The sequence below is a fragment of the Notolepis coatsorum genome (assembly GCF_963971535.1).
Source record: "Notolepis coatsorum genome assembly, chromosome: 12".
Lineage (NCBI taxonomy): Eukaryota > Metazoa > Chordata > Actinopteri > Aulopiformes > Paralepididae > Notolepis > Notolepis coatsorum.
This window is the reverse complement of record NC_140176.1, coordinates 17,741,408-17,766,537: the sequence shown is the minus strand read 5'-3', so window position 1 is coordinate 17,766,537 and position 25,130 is coordinate 17,741,408. Positions and strand designations below refer to the sequence as shown.

The window sequence follows — 25,130 nt, the reverse complement described above, 5'->3', positions numbered from 1 at the left end:
ACAGTGTACAGTGCCCCCCCCCCACACACCTCCAATGTACAGCCCCACCCAACCCCACCCCACCTACCCAACCTCCTCCAATGTACAGTTTCTATGTCAAATGTATATACACTCTTTTTCTGGATTTTTTTAGTATCACAAACAGTACTGTATTTGCAAATCTGGTATGTCATAAATGTATAGATGTAGCAGTACTGTCTGTATGTCGTGTGTGTCATATGATGAATTGAAAATGGGGGACCCTGATGTAAACAAGACGAAAGTCTTTCTCTGGTCTGCATCCCCTTAACAATTGTATGTATTGAGCTGTACTGTACTGTACCCATTCTGCAATCTGTTAATAAACTTTTCAATCAATCAATCAATCGGCTCTCTGCGTGGGAGTGCACGCTGACTTCTCGCGATGATGTGCGTTCATCGACAATAGTAACGTCTCGCGATGTGTCGTTAGCGTGTGTGTACCGTGCAGGCCTTGGGGGTAAACGGTGTGCTGCTTCATGGCGATAACGGAGACTGCGGTAAATTCCTTGAGCAATTCATGTGACCTTTTTATTAAGTAACTCGGTTACTGCACAAGTAACATATTAGATATATAGCGTTATCTGACTGTTTGCATTGAAGAACGCTCACAATTTCACTGGGGGAAACGTATGTATCTGCAGTACGCGCCATATTGATGAACACGATTGTAGCTAAATTAGACTAGCTGGTTAGCTAGCTAGCTAGCCAAAGGCCTGTTCGCTGCTGCTATCTATGTTGCTATAAACTACCACGCTGCTGGTAGCTAAATTGCTTACATGTATTATAATACTGCAATGCAAATGTTGCTAATGTACGACTGGTGTTGGCATTATTCAACTAGTCCACGACGTTAAGCTAATTGGCTAAGCTAACCGCCTCTTCTACGTTACATGGTTTTCAATGTTAGTTAGTATCCGCTGGCTATTCATCGCATCCTCATTTGCAGGGAGCTTTAACGCATTGAGCAACTTCAGTTAATCTATGTCTAAAGCACTTAATCTAATCACATCACATCTAAGCACATAATATATTGCTAACGTGCGATGCTCGCCGACTGTTGTCTTTTTTTTTAGTCTGAAGGCGTGTTTTCCCCCCCAGAATTTGTTGAATTGTTAGGACTCCAGTCTTCCCCTTCAGGGGGCAACCCGGCCTCTGGTGGTTCTGTAGGTAAGGAGGCTGGTGTGTGGATCTGATGCTATTATAAAGCACCTAATATCAATTGATGTTGTTATAATGCTTGTCATGGAATAATTTCCCATTACATGCTCTAACGAGGCACATCTCAATCACAGAACAGCAATGCAATGTAATTATGGGTTGCCCCATCGAATAATCAGGAGATGTATTTGGCATTGCAGAGTTATCAATCGTGTTTTCTGACTACTTGTATCATTATCATCATCAAACGTCTTTCTCTGGTCTGCATCCCATTAACAATTGTGTGTATTATTGAGCCGTACTGTATTGTACCCATTCTGCAATCTTGTTAAATAAAGTTTTCATTCATTCATGTTGTTGATCCCCAGGGAGGAGACGCTGTGACGATGGAGAATGGACAAGGCACAGGTTCGAAACTCGGCCTGCCGCCTCTCACCCCCGAGCAGCAGGAGCAACTTCAGAGGGTAGAAACAAACACTAATATCCGCCAAACTATAATTTTTATTTATTTACCTTGTTTACTTGCTTCTCAAAACAACGAAGGGTTTTTTTGTATGAGAAAACAAAGGATTAGTGACGCACATAAATATATGACATACGTTTCTTTATTATCTTTTCTTTTATTATCACAAAGGCGAAGAGACTTTGTATTATTTTACAGGCGAAGAAGTATGCTATGGAACAAAGCATTAAGAGTGTGTTGGTCAAGCAGACTCTTGCCCACCAGCAACAGCAGCTTACCAACCTGCAGGTGAGACCCCCCCCCCCCCCCATACAATACAACCTTAATCTTTTTTTTCTTAATGTTTTGTCTCTTACTAGTCAATGCCTAGAGGCTAGAAAGAGTACATTTGACAGATTTTGCATATATTGACGAACCTCTTGCCCACCAGCAACAACAGCTTACCAACCTGCAGGTAAGATTCCCCATACACCTACAACCTTAATCTTTATTTCTTTTAATGTTTAGTCTCTTACTAGTCGATGCCTAGAGGCTAGAAAGAGTACATTTGACAGATTTGGCATATATTGAAGTCCAGGCATTTTTCTTTTACATTCCAGAATGTTTATTTGTTCAAGTTTGTTTTTATTTGTCACGTATAAGGTACATTACAGTGAAATGCTTGGTTCTGTATGAGCCCCTGAGAATGTGCTTCATACACTAAAAGAGGAATACCACTACACAATATACAAACTAAAGTACAATCTAAGTACAATGAAGTAGAAATGCAGACAATGAGGTACAAAACTTTTTAAGGCGAGGTGCAAATGAGGTATGAATGTAGTGCAAATCTCTTTAATACATAAATAAATATAATGTGTTAAAGTGTCTAAAGTGAGTGTTAAGTTGAGTGTTTGTTTAAAGTGAGTGTGTGCATGTGGATTAGGGCTGAACGATTAATCGATTTTAAATTGAAATCGCGATTTTAAATTATGCGATTAGCAAATGGCAAAGCCTGCAATTTGGGGTGCGTTATACAGCGAGTCTGATTCAAGGTTTTTTTTCTTGCGTGCCAGTCATGCTTACCAATCAGAAGTGCTGTGCTTTCATTGCTCACCAATCAGAAGTAGCCCAAGGTACCTACGTATACGCCCAACAACAGCTTGTGAAACGTCCATGTGTGAAGACGTTACAGCAGGGCTCCAGAGTGCTTTGGTCGCATTTTGCGACCCAAAATAAGTCCCAGCTTTTTTCCGTGCTGTTTCTATGTGCAGTTGTGCACTGAAAAGTCCAATGTTTCTAACAAGCTTTGCATTCTCGTCATTCCTCATTCCCACGTTGCGGTAAACTAACGTTAGCCTCTAACGCTAGCTAACCCTGCTAAAAACGGAGGAAGAAAAGTGCTGTGTACTTTGGCGCTCGCCTCACATATCGGCATGACTCGAACCGCCTGAAACTGCAATCGACAGCCAGGCAACAAATATGGCTTTAATTCTATATATATATATATTGTATTTTTTATTTATTTTTGCGCACCCGAGCCGCTAGAGGTCGGCAAAGTGGCGCGTTGCGGCGGTGGGCAAATCGTCCTCAAGAGGGGCCGGGCCACTGCACGTTAACACATCCTGCACCAAAAACGTCATACAACGTGATTCAAGTTCATGCTAATTCTGCCATTCCACGGCGTACAACGTTATTTTGATCATATTTCATTTTTTCGACATGGTATTCATATTTCCCTCACGGAGCCTGGTCTGATGCTGTGTGAGCCGGCACAACTCTGCAAGTTAGATTATTTCCCAAAATCGTGCAGCCCTAATGTGGATGTGTGCAATGAGTGTAGATGGATGGGTTGATATTACATAGACAATAGTCATTGAGCATCCTGATGGCCTGGGGATAGAAGCTCCTTCTGAGTCTCTCTGTACTGGCCATGAGACTCCGGTAGCGCTGGCCTGACCGCAGCAGTGCAAAGAGGCAGTTGTTTGGGTGGCTTTGGAGTCTTGACTATTCTCTTAGGCTTGGCCCTGCAACGCTTGGTGTAAACGTCCTGGAGAGTGGGAAGCCCACCTCCAATTGTGCGTTCGGCTGATCGGCCCACTCTGTAGTGTGCGGCGCTTTGTTAAGACGTTTTAGGCTCGCCAGGCTGTGTTTAACACTTAATGACTAGAGTGGACGGCTAAGTGGCGTAGTGGGCAAGGCGCTCGCCACGAATGCTGGAGACGCTGGGCTCGCCTGTTCGATCCCAGCGCTCCACATTGCTTTCAGTTTAGCTGGTCGTTCATACTAATACACATTGGCCGTATTAGGGGGTGGGAAACTGATGGGTGGGGATCGGGCGTTGTGGACAGCGACTCCTACAGGTCGGTTGGTGCGCCTGCGCAGTAGAATCAGGAAGTGTCGGGGGCAGCGTGAGCCTCCCACGCGTTACTCCTCGCCACTGAGAGATCGAGCTGCGCAGGTGAAAAGATGCGACGGCTGTTACCTCAAGTACCGGAGGGGACTTGTGCTATGTATGACTTAGTCCACATTGCAGCCGGCTTGTGGGAGGCAAGAAACAGCGTTCGTGACAGGGGAGGGTTGAATTGGATGATACGAAATTGGGATGGGAGAAAAATATAGAAAATGGGAGAAAAAGTGGATCAAAAAAAAAAAACACTTAATGACTAGAGTTTACTTCTAGCCAAGTGTATACCATGAGCTCTTGCTTCTGCTCTTTTTCAGATGGAGACTATCACCACAGAAACATTGATTTACTTGTTAAATGCTTTTTTAAAGGCGCATATATATATATATATATATATATATATATATATATATATATATATATATATATATATTGAATTGCTTTGGGTTGATTTTAAGCTAAATATGAGTTGGAGGGAGGAATTTGTCAAAGCTCATGTCTATCTAGCCGAGCAATGAGCTTGGGGGGAAAAAAAGCTAATAAAAAATATATCTAACCTACTTTCTCAGCACTCTTCATCTTTACTGTGTTTCAGATGGCAGCCGTGACGATGGGCTTTGGAGATCCTCTCTCACCTTTACAATCGGTCAGTAGATTATTAAACTTCTTTTGGACTGTTACCCGTTTTATTATTTGCTCTGCCCACAGCCCTTGCAGCTGACCAAATAATGCATCTTTCAGAAGAACACATGGCTTTTTATTATTCTCTCACCAGCCACCATTTCTGTAATATGATGGAACACTACATTAAAGGTGAAATTGCCAGTCATTACAGATGTGGCCGCAAAAGGTAGCTGTTCGTTTGAGGTTCATAAAGTGAAGTGGGAACACATTGCATTGCTGTTTTTAATTGTATTATATTTATTTTTACAGAACTATACAGTACCTATAGCAAAGGTGATGATTGGCTCTTCAAAAGCCAAATCCGTAAATGTGGGGAAATGTCGCCTTCAAAAATATGCATTTTCTCCAAATTAAATTTGAGAAAGCTCTTTTGCACGAGTGATGTCAGTCCCTTCAATGAACCAAACATGAGGGAACTGCTCGAAAATATTTCTTTTTGGCAACCTATTAGTATGTCCTGCCCCCCCCCCCCCCCAAATGAGACTTGAGACGTAAGTGCTTTTCATCAGGATTTCCTTTGATACTCCAGTTACATTTCCTTCCTTACTTGCAGATAATTCATCTCTCGGTTTAGTAACGTTAGCATTTATTGTAAAACTATTTTCCAATATACTGCATTATGCCCTGACTGTGCCTGCCTCTGGAATTGGCCATGCTTATTGTTGGAGAAAGCAAACATAGTTGTAAACTCACTAATTATCCCACAGATGGACATAGCTAATCAGAAATTGATGTTTGATTGAATAAAATCGCATACAATACTGGTGTGCATACGAGATGAAGAGTATGCACAAATAAGACATGCACAAATTCAATTTAAGCATTATACATATATAAATATGAATACAAAAATGCAATATATCTTTATTTATCCTGAGTGACTAGGCCATTTCTTCAAAGCCTGTTTAAAATGTATATCTGACTCGATACCCTTTTATAGTTTATTCCACTAACAAGCTGCTGAGTACTGAAAGGTATTTCCCCCCCATTGAGCTCTTGAATTTGCACAGTTTAATGTCAGTTAAACTTCCCCTGGTTGCATATGTGTGGGTGTCCCTAAAGTACATAAAATAGGTGGACAAGTATGAGGGGACCCTATTGAACATAATTTTATGGGTAAGGCCCAACTTAATTTGAATCACGCGCTTTTCCACTGGGAGCCAGGTGAGTGCGGGTAGGAAGCTTCATCACTACTCTTAATAATTAAATTTTGATGTAAATATCAACATTTATTTATACAAGTGTAGAGTGATTTTGCGTGTTGTCTCTTTCTTTCTCCGACTAATGCCCGTTTGTTCTTCTCCTTGAATGACAGGTGGCGGCTCAGCGGCAGCGCGCCCTGGCCATCATGTGTCGCGTGTACGTGGGCTCAATCTACTACGAGCTCGGAGAGGACACGATCAGGCAGGCCTTCGCTCCCTTTGGCCCCATAAAGAGCATCGACATGTCTTGGGACTCGGTCACGATGAAACACAAGGTCAGCGTGGTTTCTCACTTGTAGTTTATATATTAATAGTGCAGGCTTTCCATGGTATTGGGGTCTTTAGAGAACTTTCTAAATTTAGTGGTCAGAGTGTTTGGAAATGGAAGACACTATTGCCAAGCACTAAGAAGACTAGAAGAGCTTGACTTCTATCCTGCTGAAGAATGAAGTAATACACTCTGTCGTACTGTAAGCATCGGTAGTAACACACTGTTGTACTGTAAACATCAGTTGTAATATACTGGGGGGGGGGGGGGGTAGAAACTAGTCTAAATCTAACTTAGATTATTTATTTTTAACACTATGATCGCCGATGACGAGTTAAGACGTCATTCCTAGCCATGCTCATTCTGCCGAAGACGCCGTAACTCGTCTTTGATGTCAATATTTCAAAAATCTGTGATCGCAATCATATTTCCCCTCCGGAGCCCTGAGACACACTGCAAAGCTCCACTCAACTCTCTAGCGGTTCAAGAGCGCCATCTGGTGGCAGATCGCCAACCGGAAATGACCCTTTGAACCGGTAGTGCTCATCCATATGTGGTCCGGGCACTCGCTATCGTTAGAGAGACTCCGTCTTGACACAGTGAACATCGATCGGTGCAAATAACTCGAAAAAACAACATTATTTGGATGTATATACTATTATACAACCTGGAAATGGATCAAGCATTTCTCCATCCCATAATAGAAAAAATTCTGTTCCACGCTTATCTGCCAGCGGCGCGAGGAAGCCACGGTAAGATTCAGCGTTATATTCTAACGTGTTCCATATAAACTGCTATGATGAACATATGACCCACTCTGGATGAATCATCTAACGCTGCCCACGGAATTATAAACGATCCCCCGCCCATCCGGTCATCATCAGATGATATGTAGTAACTCCTAGAAGCACATCCAGTTGACATTTTTTATCTCGTACAGATTCCTACCAAACTGTATTTGATCATCAATATAATGCATTTAGGGCTATAAATCACGTTCTGAAGAAAGCTGCAGAAAACGATAAAAACATACTTATACTTTAGACCATATTTTAGTATGAATATGTGAATGAAAAAGTTTAACGTTGCTACACCCTGAACAATACATATAGGACATTGAATGGGCCATAATAATGGCAATTTAGCAATAGAATTTAAAAAGTTATAGCCCTGCAAAGAAGGGGAACTTCTCCATAGACAAATAGAGATGGCGAGGGATGGTAAATTATGAATTTAACCCATGGCGATCAAAGTGTTAAGCACCTCTTTCCTCCCTTGTATTAAACACCACTTTTGGTGGGTATAGCTTTCACCAATTTCTGTATTATTTAATTCCCTGCCTGGCTACCTCACACCCACCAGAGTAAAACACTTTTACAAACTGGGCAGTACATTAGGTAAGCAGCATTCCTGGCTCCAAAAAAAGCACAGCTAATTGATTAATCAAAACTAGGGCTGTCAAAATTAATGCTTTAACTTTGGAGATTAATTTAAATTATTTAAAGCATTAAAATAAATGTATCTAGATTAATCTATGGAGTGAAAAATCTTCAATCTTAGCGCCGCGGATATAAGAAAGGTCTAGCTGAGTCAATGTTGATGGTTTTGTTGAACATTTGTATTTCACAGGAGAGAAACTGTATTCAAAGAAAGCTATTAAAATAGTCTTTGAATCTAAATATACTTTCTTTGTGTTGATTTTACATTAATTCCATGATTTTACTCAAGTAAATATCTGTTACAAGCTTCGGTCTTAAATTGTGAGATTAATTAGTTACTTTTTTTTTAATCTATTGACCGCACTAATCGCTTGTGTTCCCATTGTGACATCATCGAGGGGAACCTATTCTGAATATTTTATTAATCTGAAGACTTCAAACCCCCCTGGCCAAGATGCAAGGTTGTATAAACGTAATTATTTCCCCCCAGCAGCATGTATAACTGTGTTTGTTCTGTGCATCTGTCTTCCCTGCTGTGTGACCATGCAGGGCTTTGCCTTTGTGGAGTACGACATCCCAGAGGCTGCACAGCTGGCTCTGGAGCAGATGAACTCTGTCATGTTGGGGGGAAGAAACATTAAGGTGCGTGGCTTGGAGACGGGGTAAATATTGGGGTCACTCGTACGTCAGGACATTCTTTAACCTTTTGTTTGTTTGTTTGGGGGGGGGGGGATTTCCAGTCCAGAGTAATTTCTTTTGTGTTAATTGAACAATTTGTGAAAAAATACTACTTGGTGTCTCAATGTTTTTTTTAACGTATCTAAAGCTGCTCTAATTTTTCTTTCTTTGCTTGTGCATGTGTCTTTATTTCCAGGTGAGTGTGTGTGCGCGCGTGTGTGTGTTGTGAGTGAGCTGTCTGTGCTGTGTTTTCTGCTTCCATGCTGTCATCACGTTGTTTCAGTTCCAGTAGGATACCCAGAGGCGCGTGGCGCTCTTGTCTCCAATGTGCTGATGATGAGATGTGCCTGGTTGCTGTTGGCTGGCCGCCCGCCCTGCAGCACAGACACAGTCACAATAGATGCGCGTCTGGCGTTAGGGAGCTCAAACGGGACCCGTTGAAAGGCCCCGGTTTTTGCAAGCGAGGAGAACGTTGTCCGTTTAGGACGGTGTTAGTGTGAGGCGTTCGTTGCGTTTAGTGCTGCTATTAAACTTAACTGCACCCCTGCAGGCGCCCTGAAGAGGCCTTGTTCTGAGATTGACCAGTTATGCCCGATGTTGAATTAAGTCTCAAACAGTTAGAAAGTAGTAGAATTGGGTATGAGAATGACAAGTCTGATATGGTAGATGGATACAACTTTAAATATGAATTTAGGACTCCGTATATTATGTTGACTTGCATATGTTCAGTTGTATTATCTAGGCCCATATAGATTCTTATTATTTTGTGTCAAGTAAATATTAGCCTGTAAACCAACCCCATATTAATCTAGCCATATGCCATTGTGGCTGCTAGGCTATAATGAGGCCGGTATCCAGGATCCATGGATAGAATACGGGTTGTTTTCAGACATTTGATTCAAGTGACCAGACCTTAACAGGATGGTCTAGTGGAGGTGCAGCTAAGCAAGACTGGTAGCAACTCGGTAATGTTCTTTCTTTTTATTTTTTTTGAGATTGGGCTCTTCTACCCCTTCAGTGCTCTCTAGGGTGTCCTTCAGACTGTGTGTCTGCCATGGACCTCTCTTTAGAGCTGGCGTTTAGGCGGTGATGCGTTTCTCTATTCAGTAGTCCTGTGCTGCTATGATCTGTGCTGTAGGTTGGGCGGCCAGGTGGCATAGGTCAGGCGCAACCCATCATTGACCAGTTGGCAGAGGAGGCGCGCGCGTTCAACCGAATCTACGTGGCATCCGTCCACCCCGACCTGTCGGACGACGACATCAAGAGTGTGTTTGAGGCCTTTGGAAGGATCAAGTCCTGCATGCTGGCCAGGGACCCCACCACGGGACGCCACCGGAGCTTTGGCTTCATTGGTGAGCAGAGCGGCCCCCTGGGTGGCCCTCAAGCTGTCGTGTGGTTAACTTGCCCGTCGCTCAGCTACTAACTACTCTTTTGTTCCCCCCCCCCCCCCCGACAGAGTATGAGAAGCCACAATCTGCCCTGGACGCAGTGTCGTCTATGAACCTGTTTGACTTGGGCGGTCAGTATCTGCGGGTGGGCAAAGCCGTGACTCCTCCCATGCCCCTGCTGACCCCCACGACCCCCGGTGGTCTGCCGCCGGCGGCAGCCGTTGCTGCAGCCGCGGCTACCGCCAAGATAACGGCCCAGGCAGGTATGAATCCCTTCCAAAGGGATTTAATGGCCTTCCAGGTAAATATGGACTCACTCTTGATACCAACGGCACAGAAAACAAATGATGAACATAAAACCTTTCTAGACATGTAATAGTTGAGCTCACGTGGTCATATACGTTTTTATAAATGTCACACAGGAACTCTTGCATTCCCAATATTAATTTAACGTTCCTAAAAGAAACGGCAATGGCACTAGCTCAAAATCCTACAGTACAGGCATCTAGACATTTGGTTTACGTCGTTTGTGTCTCAACTGGCTTCAAAGCACAGGGCACATGATGTATCTCCTATGGAAGATAATTTCCCTGTAAAATGCACATTGTATATTGGGAACCAAAAGCAGCTCCCATTCACTAATTGGGTGTCTAAGCTAATTTGTCCCTAGAGCCTTACTGCTCAGCAAGCACAAACTATCTGTGTCATGTTTAATATGATGTTGTTTATTGGTAAACCGTGTTTTCGGTAGCATGTGCTGATATTGAAAACGTTTTTACTGGAGCACTCTTGCTGGCTCAGTAAAATGTAATGTAAATTTCCCAGAGGAGGGGCGGCTACGTGGCGTAGTGGGCAAGGCGCTCGCCACGAATGACGGAGACGCTGGGCTTGCCTGTTCGAGCCCAGCGCTCCACATTTGCTTTCAGTTTAGCTGGTCGTTCATACTAATACACATTGGCCGTATTAGGGGGTGGGAAACTGATGGGTGGGGATCGGGCGATGTGGACAGCGACTCCTACAGGTCGGTTGGTGCGCCTGCGCAGTAGAATCAGGAAGTGTCAGGGGCAGCGTGAGCCTCCCACGCGTTACTCCTCGCCACTGAGAGATCGAGCTGCGCAGGTGAAAAGATGCGACTGCTGTTACCTCAAGTACCGGAGGGGACTTGTGCTATGTATGACTTAGTCCACATTGCAGCCGGCTTGTGGGAGGCAAGAAACGGCGTTCGTGACAGGGGAGGGTTGAATTGGATGATACGAAATTGGGATGGGAGAAAATATAGAAAAAATTGGAGAAAAAGTGGATAAAAAAAAAAAGTAAATTCCCCAGAGGAGAAAGGGATGAGCTCCGTGTGTGCCATGCTGTGTGATCGTTGACTGTGCTGCCTTGTGCTGTGTTCTTCTGTGTGTTTCCCGTGCCTAATGACTCCGGCCCCCCCCCCCCCCCCCCCTTCTCAAGGAGGCTGTAGCCGGGGCGTCTGTCCTGGGGGCGTTAGCCGCGCCCCAGCTACTTGGTCAGCAGATGGGTAATATGGGTATACCTCAGGCTGTCATGGCTGCCCAGGCACCAGGGGTCATCACAGGTGTGTACCAAGACATGAGTGAGTACGCACGCAAGTATCGCCTCCTTCACATAATGTACACATAGCTCAATCTGGTGTGATCGCCTCCTTCACATAATGTACACATAGCTCAATCTGGTGTGATCGCCTCCTTCACATAATGTACACATGGCTCGATCTGGTGTGATCGCCTCCTTAAAAGAACACGCCAACTTTTTGGGAAATTAGCCCACCGTCTTCTCCAGAGAGAGACGAGAAGATGGATACAAGTTTCCTCTCTGTGCGTTCAGTAGAAAGCTATCTGGCTGCACGTTAGCCTAGCTTAGCACAATGAATGGAAGCGGACATGGTCGCTTAGCCTAGGCATTGTCCAACTATCTTATTGTCTCTGGAGAAGACGGTAAGCTAATTTCCCAAAATGTTGGCGTGTTCCTTTAACATACAGTAATATGGACTTCAGCTCAATCTGGTGTGATCGCCTCCTTCACCTAATGTAGACATTAGGGGTGGGGAAAAAAATCGATACGTAGTATCGTGATACTTTGCGTGGCGATACTGTATCGATACAGGGACGCCAAGTATCGATATTTAATTCATACAAAATTATTATTCTTTTTTTTTTGTATAAGGAAGTTGCATTGTTCATTTCAATACCTGTAATAGTACAGTAGTCCACACACATGCATTCAGTTAAGTTGGAATATGACTGTAATACAAACAGTTCAGTTTGTCAGGTACATGCAACACAGATTACAGTGTTTACATCTGTCTGCTTGAGAAAATACCATGTTCTGCAATAAACATGTTGACAAAGTTTTACTTTGCAGTTGAAAAAAAGGTAATAAATTAAATTTGATTAAAAAAGAAATTCGTAATACTATATTTAGTATCGCGATAGTATCGTATCGTGAGGTCTCTGGCGATTCCCACCCCTAGTAGACATGTGGCACAATCTGGTGTCTTTTGGGCTATTTAAGAGTGGCAACACACAGGGCAACTTTGTACTCAACATAATAGGGCGGTGTCTTTTCCAACACAAAATTCAGTGAGACGGGTCTGATGAACCGAAAGTTTCCATACTTGGCACTAGGGGTGTAACGATGCATCGATTCATCGAAATGCATCGATTCTAATGTGACTATTCAACTGCATTGATTTGAATATGTTAGAATCGATTATAATCGAAAAAAGAAAAATGTGTGTATTTTTATTGACCTATAGTCTATTCATGCTGAGTGAATCGGTTGCCCCAGCCACATTTGTGTATTCAAAAAATTTTGGGGAATTATCTGATAGAAAATGTATCGAGGGGTGCTCCAGTAGCACACCATGTTACCGCGCTCGCGCGGGACTCCGTGCTGCGTCACGGATCTGGTTGACTCCGAGTTCGATTCCCGGACTCGCCGTCATTTGCCGAATGTCTCCCCCTGCTCTCTCTCCCGTTTCACCCTGCAACTGTCGGTCATGCTTGACCAGAAAAGCGATAAACGCTAAAAAAAAAAGTAAAAAAAAAAAAAATTTATCGAATCGTGGTCAACTGAAGAGATTTCATGATGCATTGAATCGTTGCCTGAATAATCGTAATTAAAATGAATCGTTGTGAGATTGCGTCGTTACACCCCTAATCACCACCCTAAGCCTTACTGTGTCGGGCCTCATTCTCATCTAATCCGAGAGTGCGGCACCTTGCCACAGGTTGGTTGGTGCGTTGGTATCGGTCTTTCTCGCGGCACGCCTTTTTCTTTTGCTACCCCATGCAGTAACAACTACCTCCCCATTCAAAAGAAGGGGAAACTTGAGTGTCTGATGAGATGTGAATGAGACCTAATACTCTGTTTACCTGATTCACTTGATGAAACCGTTATCAAATGTTTTACACGAAAACCCATTCAGTACTTTTTACTCTGTGCCATTACTGTGTGACGTCTCAAAACCACTCTGTATCCAGAAATCACCATGTCTGACTGCGTCTCTCTCTCTGCACCCGTCTGACCCCACCATGTCTGACTGTGTCTCTCTCTCTGCACCCGTCTGACCCCACCATGTCTGACTGCGTCTCTCTCTCTGCACCCGTCTGACCCCACCAGGAGTGACCCCGGTGCGCCCCCCCATGCCGGTGCTTCCCCAGGTGGGCCTGGTGAACCCGGTGTTGGCGTCGCCACCCGTCCTGTCTAACCAACTCATGGCCGGCGTCCTCAACCACCAGCAGCAGCAGCAGCTTGAGAAGAAGAAGAAGGAGGAGAAGGAGGAGAAGGAGAGCCTGCAGGACGGCACGGGGCAGGAGATGCTGAGCGACCAGGAGCACATGAGCATCTCGGGCAGCAGCGCCAGACACATGGTCATGCAGAAGCTGCTGAGGAAGTCGGAGGTGAGCTGTGTTGGTCACGGGGACTAGGGCTGGGCGATATGGAAAAAAATCATATCGCGATAACGATATGATAATTTTATTTAATTTCTCGATATCGATAATTATCGAATTGTTATAAGTATAAAAAAAAAACGTTTTTTTTTTTTTTTTTTTTTTTTTTTTAACAACAGATGTATGTTTATTTTGCAGCAATTCTTTGTCATTGCCGCCATCTTTAGTGTTACATCCCCTCACACTCCAGTTCTCAGGCTGCAGCTGGTTTAAAAGCTAAAGTAAACCGGCTTCTCTGCTGGCTGTGGCTCCAGAGGAGTTGAACAGTTCTGGCTCTGCTCGTTTATTTTCGATCTTTTGGCGCTTTTTTGGTGGACAAACCACCGCACATGTGCACTGTGACTCGTGACTGGAGTCTAGTTCTGCTAGCACACATAGCCTACTGTGTACAGACGGTTTCAAAATGTATTTTAAATTAGAAAGCAAACAAAATAAATGGACAAGAGAAAAAGAAATCTGAATTTGGTCAGTATTGTCATTTTGACAAGCAAAGCCATTACTTTAAGTTGCAGGCAAGAAAGACAAGTCTGTCCACTGTCTCTGGTTTTAAAACTGCCCTGTTGCAGGGAGGGAAAAAAAAAAAAACGATTTTTCGATTTTTTTTTTTAAATTTCGATATTCGATATCGATTATTAAAATATATCGCGATATTTATCGTTATATCGCCCAGCCCTAACGGGGACCATAGATATATTAGAACACTAGATAGCTTGCCCGCGCTGCCGGCCAATGGAGAGCGACGTCACTGAACCGCCGCCATCTTGCTCCAGTTAGCCTTGAGTGAGAGTGAGTGAGCTGCACAGACAAAAATACTCATAACTCGCTGAAATATTGACTGATTTACAAACGGTTTGGTTTATTACAAGCATTATTAACGTGGCTATGATTCAAGCGGTTTGTAAAAAAAAAAAACATCTTTAAAAACTTTTTTTTATGAGTATGCAGTATCATAACTACATCTTTGATGTTTATAGCAAACCAACCCGTTTGTAAATCCGTCAATATTTCAGCGAGTTATGAGTATTTTTGTCTGTGCAGCTCACTCACTCTCACTCAAGGCTAACTGGAGCAAGATGGCGGCGGTTCAGTGACGCTGGTGACTCCGCCTTAAGCTATCTAGTGTTCTATAGATATCTATGACGGGGACGGTCCTGTGGGTAGAACGTGGCACCGCGTTCTTACCCCCGGTGGTTTGTTAGGGTACTAGTGGCTCGGGGAGGTAGAGCATAGAGCAGTCGTCTGGTAATCCGGAGGTTCCCGGTTCGATTCCCCGCTCCTCCCAGGCAGCGTGTCAGAAGTGTCCTTGAGAGAGAATGTGTGCGTGAATGGGTAACATGTGAGGAACCAATTGTAAAGTGCTTTGGATAAAGGCGCTATATAAACACACCATTTACCACAGACACGGTTGGTTCACAGCGAGAAGGCCTTTTGCTTCTTTGGTTCAAGTTTGCATGTTTTCCTCATGTTTGTATAGGTTTCCTCCCACACCATAAAAGGCACCCAGCCAATGGTATATGTGATTAAATACTGGGTAGGGCTAGGGTGTGGAACTGAAAATACCATACCATATTTGAAAATATAACAATATTTTATTATGGTGTTATTGTCATGGTGCTACTTCATTCAATATGGTTGTTTCTCATTCCGTTTCCATGGCACATTATTTTTTAAAGCCCTTCCGATGTGCAATTATTGTATATCTATGTTGGGTTAAATTAAAATAGGCTGTTGAAGGTTGTTAACCCTTTGTGGTGTGGTAGTGAAAGCGTTAAGTGATGTCCTTGCCTTGCTTTCCTCCCAGTCCACGGTGATGGTCCTACGGAACATGGTGGGCCCCGAGGACATTGACGACGACCTGGAGGGCGAGGTGACGGAAGAGTGCGGCAAATTCGGCGCCGTCAACCGGGTCATAATCTACCAGGAGAAGCAAGGCGAGGAGGAGGACGCCGAGATCATTGTCAAGATATTTGTCGAGTTCTCCATGGCCTCGGAGATGGACAAGGCCATCGAGGCCCTCAATGACCGCTGGTTCGGCGGTCGCAAGGTGGTGGCGGAGGTGTACGACCAAGACCGTTTCAATAGCAGTGACCTCTCCGCATAAACTGTCTGAAAGGGGTGCCCGGCGCCCGTCCCCCACCTGGTGCCCAAGCTCCCCTTCAGCCGGTGTCACTGCAGTGACTACATATGGGCCTCTTTTTAACTTGTAGTTGTTTTTCTTTTTTATTGATTTTGATATTAATGTTATGAAGTTCAAGTTCCCTTTCAAGGGAGCGGTTAATTAAATATTTTTCTTCTTCACAGATTTTGTTTCGTCGCCATTTCTTTGAAATATGAAATATGATTAGGTTGTTTTCTTTGCAGACATTTTTTTTCCACCTGAAATGTTATTTGTTTGTTTTTGTTTTTTTGTCGACATTTTTCCACCTGAAATGTTTTTTTCTTTTTTTCTTTTCTTCTGGTTTGTCCAGACATGAAAATGTGAGTTCCTTCTGGGCGTTTGTGGGTAATTAATGAAGAACCCTCTTGGGTGTATTTCTAAACATGTTTTTCGAGCTCAGTAAAAACTTGCTCTCAATAAAGAAAGCCTTTGTTGACAGTTAATAGGATTCCTATTTGTAATCTTTTCAAATACTGTTTTGAGGGCTTATTATAAGATGCAAGATTGTCATGTAGCTATCCACCAGCAGTCGTGATTTTACATTTTGATTTCAAGATTCAGAGTTGTGTAACCACCAGTACAGAACACAATGACTACATGCTATTAAGAGTAGCCTATTGTGTATATCTTAACATCATGCATTTTGAAAATACTGTTTTCCAAGCCTGGAAGCTTATAGCTATGTTTCTGGAAAAACTGGAAGTGCTATGGATTTTCTTTTTGACTGCAGCTAGATGTGGTTGTCTACTTTCTGAGGATTTTCCAGGTTACATTAGTTAAAGATGTAATCTATAATGCGGTCATAAACTGCAACGTCTAGGCAGAAGCCCTGCTTGGTATACACTCAGTATGTCAATGTTTGTCGCAGTATATGACCTTTTTATATATATATTTCTTTTAAAATACCTTGTGAGCAGTTTAGGAACTATTTTCCAACAAAGTACACCCAAACTCCGCAAATAAATGCTTGGTGGTGTAGATTAGTGTCGTACTGGGAAAGCATTGAAACAAAGTGTTTTGGGAGAAAATAAGTCAGGGGGGCTTTTCTCCCTGTGTCCCGGGACAATTCAAGTCAGTATTTGTGAACATGAATGACTCTTGAATAAAGGTAAGACTGCAGATTTTTGACATGTTCTACTCAAATGAAATATCCCTTTAAGGTCTAAAATACGGCACCAACACACTAATTTCTGTCCAGCAGACCCTTGACTTTTTCCAAGAACACACTTATGGCTGTTTCAGTGGAATGATGGGAACGAAACCCAAACTGCATGGGGTGCAGGGGGGTGGAACCCTGGCTCAGATGGTCAACCAGTAACTTAGCAACCCATTTCTCAGCTATTTTGGATATAATGGGAAGGGTGCTGATTGGGCGATAGTTACACGTCGGTTTTGTTCCCAGATTTAAAGATTTTAGTCACAACTGAGTGCTTGAATGATAAGTTGACCAAATGTGTGATAGTGTTAACATGTTATGGCCTCAAAGTCAGACCCATTTATTGTCCATGGAGCAGCCCCAGATATTACATCCCAGTGACATCACCGATTGGAGGATTCTCTCAGATTTGTAGCTTTAGGAAAGAGTTGTGCGTGTTCACAAATACTCACTGAACTGTAAAGAACGTGGGTGGTTTGATTGATTGATTGAAAACTTTATTAACAGATTGCAGAATGGGTAATATACAGTACAACTCAATACAAATTGTTAAGAGGGTGCAGACCAGAAAAATACTTTAGTCTTGTTTATATCCGGGTCCCCCAGCAAATCTTTTGGTGAAGCACAAATTATATTATATATTAATTTAATTTTTAAAACATCCCCCAATGTGTGTGACATACAGTACTGTTTCATCAAGACATTTGTGACATACAAGACATATACACAATACAGTACTGTTTACGAGAAAGATCTTACAAGAAAGATATATACATTCGAAGGGGAAGAAACATTGGAGCGGGGTTGGACATTTACCAGATACCGGGGCCAGTTTATTTTTTTTGATCCACTTTTTCTCCCATTTTCTATATTTTCTCCCATCCCAATTTCGTATCATCCAATTCAACCCTCCCCTTTCACGGACGCTGTTTCTTGCCTCCCACAAGCCGGCTGCAATGTGGACTAAGTCATACATAGCACAAGTCCCCTCCGGTACTTGAGGTAACAGCAGTCGCATCTTTTCACCTGCGCAGCTCGATCTCTCAGTTTGATTGATTGATTGAAAACTTTATTAACAGATTGCAGAATGGGTACAATACAGTACAGCTCAATACACACAATTGTTAAGGGGATGCAGACCAGAGAAAGACTTTCGTCTTGTTTACATCAGGGTCCCCCATTTTCAATTAATCAGGACATATATGACATACATGACATACAGATAGTCAGTACTGCTACATCTATACATTTATGACATACCAGATTTGCAAATACAGTACTGTTTGTGATACAGAAGGAGTCAAGAAAAGGGAGTATATACATTTGACGTAGAAACTGTACATTGGAGGAGGTTGGGTGGGGGGGGGGTTGGGGTACATTGGGATATTGACAACCATACTGGGTAATTTACATTGGAGGTGGTTGGGGGGGGGGGGGCACACTGTATAAACAAGCAAAACTGTACATTGAGGGGGGGGGGGGGGAGACACTGTACAAACAAACAAAATTGTACATTGGACTATTGACAAAACCATACTAGGTAAATGACTACATTGGAGGGGGTTGGGTTAGGATATTTACAGGGGCCAGTGTTGAATTGCAGTCTCCCGTAGGTGTCCCTTGAGAGAGGTTTTGAAAGTGGGTAGTGATCCACATTCCTTTACAGCTTTGGGTAGGGCATTCCACATTGATGTGGCATAATTGCGAAACGTGTTTAGTCCCTTATTTGAGCCGAATCTGGGTTTAACATGATTTGTGGAGCTCCCTCTGGTGTTGTGATCGTGGTATTCACTGACCTTTGGGAAGTATTTTGCCATGTACATGGGTACCTTGGTCGTGTAGTGTATCTTGTAGACCAGGCCCATTGCAAGTTGCTGTACTCTGTTGTCTACTCTAAGCCATCCTAGGTTGTCAAAGTGGGCAGGGGTGAGGTGGGTTCTAGGAGTAAGGTCAAGCAGTAGTCTGACCAGTTTGTTTTAAGATGTTTGTAATTTTGTTTTTAGCGCCTTTGAGGTGCTTTGGTACCATGAGGTGCAAGCATAGTCGTAGTACCCCTGAATGAGTGCTCCTGCCAGAGTCTTCAGGGTATTCTTGTTTACCAGAGAGGAGATCCGGTACAAGAATCGAGTTCGTTGGTTGACTTTTTTTATTACATTGGATGCCATTTTGTCACAGGAGAGATTAGCCTCTAGGATGGAACCCAGGTAGGTAATTTCATCTTTCCTTGTGACAATATTGTCACCCACTGTAACTGAGAAGCCGTCGGTCTTGCTGAGTTTGTTATTTGAACCGAAGAGAATGGACTCTGTTTTGCCCATGTGTAATGATAGTTTGTTATCAGCGAGCCATATGCAGATTCTGCCTAGTTCCGAGCTGAGGGTTTTTTCAACCTGTAACTTGTTCTTGTCAGAGACCAGCAGGGCTGAGTCGTCCGCAAACAGGAACAAGTTGCAGTCACAAGCTGACGACATGTCATTTGCATAAATTAGGAACAGTAGCGGTCCTAGTATGCTTCCTTGTGGAACACCACAGCTCACTGTGAGGGGGGGGGATAGGGTACCGTTTACCTCCACCATCTGTTCCCTCCCCTCAAGGTAGGATTGCATCCAGCTCACTGATAGACTATCAAAACCAATTGCAGTGGCGAGGAGTAACGCGTGGGAGGCTCACGCTGCCCCCGACACTTCCTGATTCTACTGCGCAGGCGCACCAACCGACCTGTAGGAGTCGCTGTCCACAACGCCCGATCCCCACCCATCAGTTTCCCACCCCCTAATACGGCCAATGTGTATTAGTACGGACGACTGCTAAACTGAAAGCAAATGTGGAGCGCTGGGCTCGAACTGACGAGCCCAGCATCTCCAGCATTTCGTGGCGAGCGCCTTGCCCACTACGCCACGTAGCCGCCCCCGGGGCCAGTTTCTTTTTAGTTGCCTGTGTCTAATTTGCTGCCTTTTTGTGCAGGGAGGTCACTCTCGCAATTTTGAAGTCTTTGGGGACGTATCCCTGTTTTATGGAGAGGTTTATTATGTGGGTGATGACTGGGTGATTGTTAGGTTGAAGGGAGCTCAGTTTTTTGAGCACCTAATCTGTTGTTACCATTTTGAGTTTGAAGTCTTTGCGGACCCCTAGGTTTTTGTAGAAGGCTAATAATAATAATAATAATAAATCAGATTTCTATAGTGCCTTTCAGGAAACCCAAGGTCACTAGGATGTGTTCTACCCCAAAATGCCCTGAGTGGGAGGGTCGTTTATTAACCAGTGATGAATGAATGAAAACTTTATTTAACAGATTGCAGAATGGGTACAATACAGTACAGCTCAATACATACAATTGTTAAGGGGATGCAGACGAGACAAAGACGTTTGTCTTGTTTACATCAGGGTCCCCCATTTTCAATTCATAGTGTTGTGGCTATGTTTGTAAAGAAAATGTTTAAGTAATTGGCCACCTCCAGCTTGTCTGTGATGAGGGTGTTTTCTGTCTTTATGTTGATGTTTGAAAATCTGGTTTTTAGTTTTTTACTGCAGCCTAGTCGGTTCCAAAGTTCACAGGGTTTGTTTTAGTTTTCCTTAGTTTTGTCATTGATGACATTTTTTTTTTGCCGATTTGATCATGGTGTTTACATCGTTTCTTAGGCTGTTCCTTTGTAGTTTGAGTTCAACCACATGGGCTTGGAGGTCACTGTTTGAGCTTTTTGCAAGCTTTGACTGACTTTTATGAAGTTCAAAGCATTTTTTCGTCTCTGGTTTTCATAGCGGTCAGTATCTCTGAGTGCATCCATGGCTCAGCGCGGTTTTTAACCCTGGTGGTTCTTAGTATAGTTGAGAATTTGGTTTTGAATTCAAGCCAAGTTTCATCAGCTAGTGTACCACTGAGCTCATCTGACCAGTCTAGGCTCTCCAGTTCTTGGTTAAAGGCCTCGCTAGAGTAGGTTTTGAGGTCCCTAGATGTGACTGTTTTGTGACAGCCGGCCTTTTGTTTTAGCTTTTTGCGAGTACAGAATATCATATAATGATCGCTTAACCTGCATGCTATCACCCCTTTATTGGAGATCCTGGACTTGTCAGAGCGAGGTCAGAATGAGATCAATGGTAGTTTGTGTTGAGTCGCACACTTTTTTTTGTATCCACTTTTTCTCCTTATTTTTCTATTTTTCTTCCATCCCAATTTCGTATTTTGCCAATTCTCCCCTCCCCTGTCTTGAACGTTGCTAGACTATGCCTCCCACTGGTCGGCTGTAGTGAGGATAGAGGCCTTGTATCACGTGTCCCCTCCGGTACACGAGGAGACAGCCTGTCGCATCTCAGTGGCGAGGAGTGACGCGTGGGAGGCTCACGCTGCCCCCGATACTTCTGCATCCCCTTAACAATTGTATGTATTGAGCCGTACTGTATTGTACCCATTCTGCAATCTGTTAAATAAAGTTTTCATTCATTCATTCATTCATTCATTCATTCATTCATTCACACCCAACCGACCTGTAGGAGTCGCTGTCCACAACGTCCAATCCCCACCCATCGACTTCCACCCGCTACCTCTGTCAATTGAGATAGTATGACGACTGGCCCAAGCCGCAGGCAATGCTGACACCAGGATTCGAGACCAGAGTCTCTTGCATTGGTGACGAGCGCAATCTCCGCTACGCCACCCAGCCGCCCGTTGAGTCACACACTCTTGTGACTTTTAATAAACTGTGTGCATCAGCCATCAAATTGTCTCACAACATTCACATCACCACAATAATAATATAAAAAAACATAAAAATACCCATTCTGTTCGAGTTCGACATTATAGTAATTTGATTTCACTAACTAGTAATTTCATTTATTTATAACTTGAGGACTCCCCCCCCCCCCCCCCCCCCCGCCCCCCATTTCCCATTAAACATGTTCTTGTCTGAATAATAAATCAAATGTAATACGTGTTGGAAATGTATTTCATTGCTTAAATTATTATTGTGTTTAATCTTGCTTTTTGTAAAAGAGACACAACAAAAAGGAACCTTAGATTTGCCCTGATTTCAACCGAGGTTGCGGAGGGACACATTATTATGTGACAACGGAAGTTACGTTGTGGCGCGAATAACAATAATAACAGCTATAACAGAGTAGACCGATAGATAGCTGGTTATAATAATATAGCATCCCGTTTTTTAAAGTCGTGTCCTCCGTTTACATACAGATAGCCTTTGGGTTACGATCATATGAGCGATTATGATCTTAGGAACCGTTTTACTGGCTTTTCCTGTGACACAACGAGCACTAACCTAACGTTAGCTACCGTCTGGTGAACAAACGTTAGCCACTGTCTCCCAGCGCACTGCCCAACAATAATAACAACAATAATAATACATGGACGTTACTTACAAACTGACAAGCCACACAATTAGCCCATGCAGTGGCTGGTACACTATGCTTACTTGCTGTTTTGATACTGACATCACGTTTTCTGTCCACCAAGGAGGTAAGTAAAATGCACAGTGTAATGCTGTAATGTATCAACATGGCCAGCTGAATTACAATCAAATGCGTATACCAGGGCTAGCAAGCTGTGTACTAAATACCTGTATGTCCCTATGCCATAAATGTCATGATGTCATGTATGTTGTGTATGTCATAAATGTCACTATGAATTGAAAATGGGGGACCCTGATGTAAACAAGACAAATGTCTTTCTCTGCTCTGCATCCCCTTAACAATTGTGTGTATTGAGCCGTACTGTATTGTACCCATTCTGCAATCTGTTAAATAAAGTTTTCATTCATTCATTCAACCGTGTTGTTTCTGCACTTGGCCTAAGGTTCACCATCATCATGTCTAACGGAGACCGTGAAGGCTTCATTGTCAAGTTTGTGGAAACCAACAATGGAGAGAAGACAGAATTTGCTCGCAGTGCTTATGAGGTAAATATACGTCCACTGACCTGACTGGTTGTTGTCAGTGACTGTCTTTAATTCGTGTCAGTGGCTTATAATATACAAGACGAAAGTCTTTCTCTGGTCTGCATCCCCTTAACAACTGTGTGTATTGAGCCGTACTGTATTGTACCCATTCTGCAATCTGTTAATTAAAGTTTTCAATCAATCAATCACTCAATTATGACTCACTATAAGGTGAATGGATGAAAAACGTTATTTAACAGATTGCAGAATGGGTACAATACAGTACGGTTCAATACACACAATTGTTAAGGGGATGCAGACCAGAGAAAGACTTTCGTCTTGTTTACATCAGGGTCCCCCATTTTCAATTCATAGTGATGGTAGCGTCCATACTATCCAACCTGACCAAACTTACCATAGTATTATCCATTATCATTGACTAGCTCCTGTTTTTTTTTACTCATCTGTTATCTTCCGTCTGGAGTCCTCCGTCGGAGTATTCTTTATGGTATATCTATGGTAGATTACCGTGCTATCAAATCAATATATCTTTATTACTAAGTTTGTAGGTGGGTGTGGTGGATGGGGAGCAGAATTGTGTCTGAGGATTGCAGCTTCCGGGAGGGGGTGGAGGAGGTCAGATAGGTACTGGGGGGGGATTATTATCGGATTTGTAAGTAAGGGACGAGGATCCTGTATGAGTTATGGGACTTGACCGGGAGCCAGTGGAGATGGTGATATGCTGCCGGAGCTTGATGCGGCTGAGAACCCTGGCAGCGGAGTTCTGCCGCGCTGGACTGGAGCCTGGTGACTAAAAACTCAGCAGTGCCACGGGGGCCAATCATTGACTGTTGTTTTGTTTTGATACAGGCCATCTTGGAGCTGCAGTCAGATAAGTTTGTGAAGACCATTGACGAGGACACTGCTTTACAGCTGGACCATAAAGACAAGTCTCTGTTTGTCTTCAGCAGCTTTACCTCTCCAGCCTTCAACCATTGCAAGAAGGTCTGTCTGAACTAGAGCCTGGTGGTGAATACTGCATTTTTGGGGCCGATACAGATATTTGGAAGTAAAAAAAAAACATTTTCACATATTTTTTAGCAAGGATCCCTTCAATTTAGTTATCAAGGAGTTGTGACAGTTATTTACTGGAGGTGGGATATTTTACAGTTGAACAAACTAAGTATGAATGTGTGTGTGTGTGTGTTTCTAATGTGTATATTATTATTATTAGTAGTAGTATATTAGCCTTATTAAAAAGGCTTAAGTAACGGCATGGTTTGGGTCTAATTCTACATCTGATTAGCGTAACTGTAAAGATGGGTCTTGTGTGGTTTCATTCAGCTATCTTGAGGTGAGAAGTCAAGGGACCCTTTTGAAAATGGCCATGCCCATGGCATTTCCCTCCCATCACATTTAAGCTAGCTTAAAGGAGCACTTTTTGGCAAATGCACTTATTTGCCATCTTCCCAAGAGTCAGACGAGAAGATTCATATCAACTTAATCTTTGTGTGCGTCGGTTTTGGAGTTGTTGGAAGTCTATTTCTTCAGTTTTGACGGAGCTAGGCTAGCTGTTTCCAGTTCTTGTGCTAACCTAGGCTAGCTGTTTCCAGTTCTTGTGCTAACCTAGGCTAGCTGTTTCCAGTTATTGTGCTAACCTAGGCTAGCTGTTTCCAGTTCTTGTGCTAACCTAGGCTAGCTGTTTCCAGTTATTGTGCTAACCTAGGCTAGCATGCACCTGGACCTCTCTCTGGGGCTGCTGGACACAGAGATGAAATGGATATCAATCTTCTTGTCTGACTCTGGGGAAGATGGCATATAAGTGTATTTCCCAAAAGATGGGAGTGTTCCCTTTTAAAATAGCTTAAGTTTGGAGCATAATCTACCCCCCTTCACCAATGAGCTAGAATGAAATGGCTGGTACATTTGGATTCCTCAAGATCTCTAGTTTCATATGATGCCAGCTAGCTTTAAAAAGTAGCCTGCTAGAGCCCTTAAAAGATGGCTAATCAATACTGATATATCGGTGTTATAAGCCAATATCGTCTGACCGATATATTGGTCTGGCTTTAGTCTCTAACACTCATATCCAGGAGAGACTTCAGAGATTTGGTCAAAAGTAGAACCCTGGAGCACACAGATTAAAGGCAAGAAACCTTATTTACAACTAAGATGTCGACGCAGGGTGTGTCTTCAGCAGAGTCAAACAGTGTGGGGAGACAATCATTCACGTACATACTGTACCCCTTCATAATTAAGGCCTTATA

General features: G+C 43.2%; 2 protein-coding genes across 15 annotated transcripts in view; both read left to right on the top strand.

Annotated features, from left to right (window-relative positions):
* The first annotated feature begins 446 nt into the window (after nt 1-446).
* On the top strand, nt 447-16,265 carry puf60b (poly-U binding splicing factor b). 14 transcript variants are annotated; one of them, XM_084325615.1, is made up of 13 exons: nt 447-518; nt 1,120-1,188; nt 1,548-1,643; nt 1,814-1,930; nt 2,073-2,096; nt 4,624-4,674; nt 6,028-6,189; nt 8,171-8,263; nt 9,438-9,651; nt 9,756-9,988; nt 11,143-11,284; nt 13,333-13,613; nt 15,466-16,265. In XM_084325615.1, exons 3-13 carry the CDS (start codon nt 1,566-1,568, stop codon nt 15,763-15,765), a joined length of 1,695 nt encoding a protein of 564 aa, XP_084181741.1. In that variant the 5' UTR covers nt 447-518; nt 1,120-1,188; nt 1,548-1,565; the 3' UTR covers nt 15,766-16,265. The 14 variants fall into 14 exon arrangements, with proteins under 14 accessions (XP_084181741.1, XP_084181737.1, XP_084181732.1 ...); XM_084325614.1 differs by having other exon boundaries at nt 465-518; nt 1,095-1,188; XM_084325608.1 differs by having other exon boundaries at nt 472-518; nt 1,095-1,188; nt 1,841-1,930.
* A 5,808-nt stretch (nt 16,266-22,073) lies between these two features.
* Nucleotides 22,074-25,130, top strand: part of topbp1 (DNA topoisomerase II binding protein 1) — a 36,877-nt gene continuing 33,820 nt past the window's right edge. The window contains exons 1-3 of the mRNA XM_084325674.1: nt 22,074-22,445; nt 22,782-22,884; nt 23,734-23,868. Coding sequence (XP_084181800.1) covers nt 22,795-22,884; nt 23,734-23,868 — 225 coding nt within the window. The 5' untranslated portion in view covers nt 22,074-22,445; nt 22,782-22,794. The remainder of the gene's footprint in view (nt 22,446-22,781; nt 22,885-23,733; nt 23,869-25,130) is intronic.

Excerpts from the sequence above, each read along its gene's own strand:
- puf60b (XM_084325605.1), top strand. The coding sequence starts at position 498 with ATGGCGATAACGGAGACTGCG. Across the intron at positions 4,675-6,027 it reads CTCTCTCACCTTTACAATCG|GTGGCGGCTCAGCGGCAGCG; the intron begins GTCAGTAGATTA and ends CTTGAATGACAG. Across the intron at positions 6,190-8,170 it reads CGGTCACGATGAAACACAAG|GGCTTTGCCTTTGTGGAGTA; the intron begins GTCAGCGTGGTT and ends GTGACCATGCAG.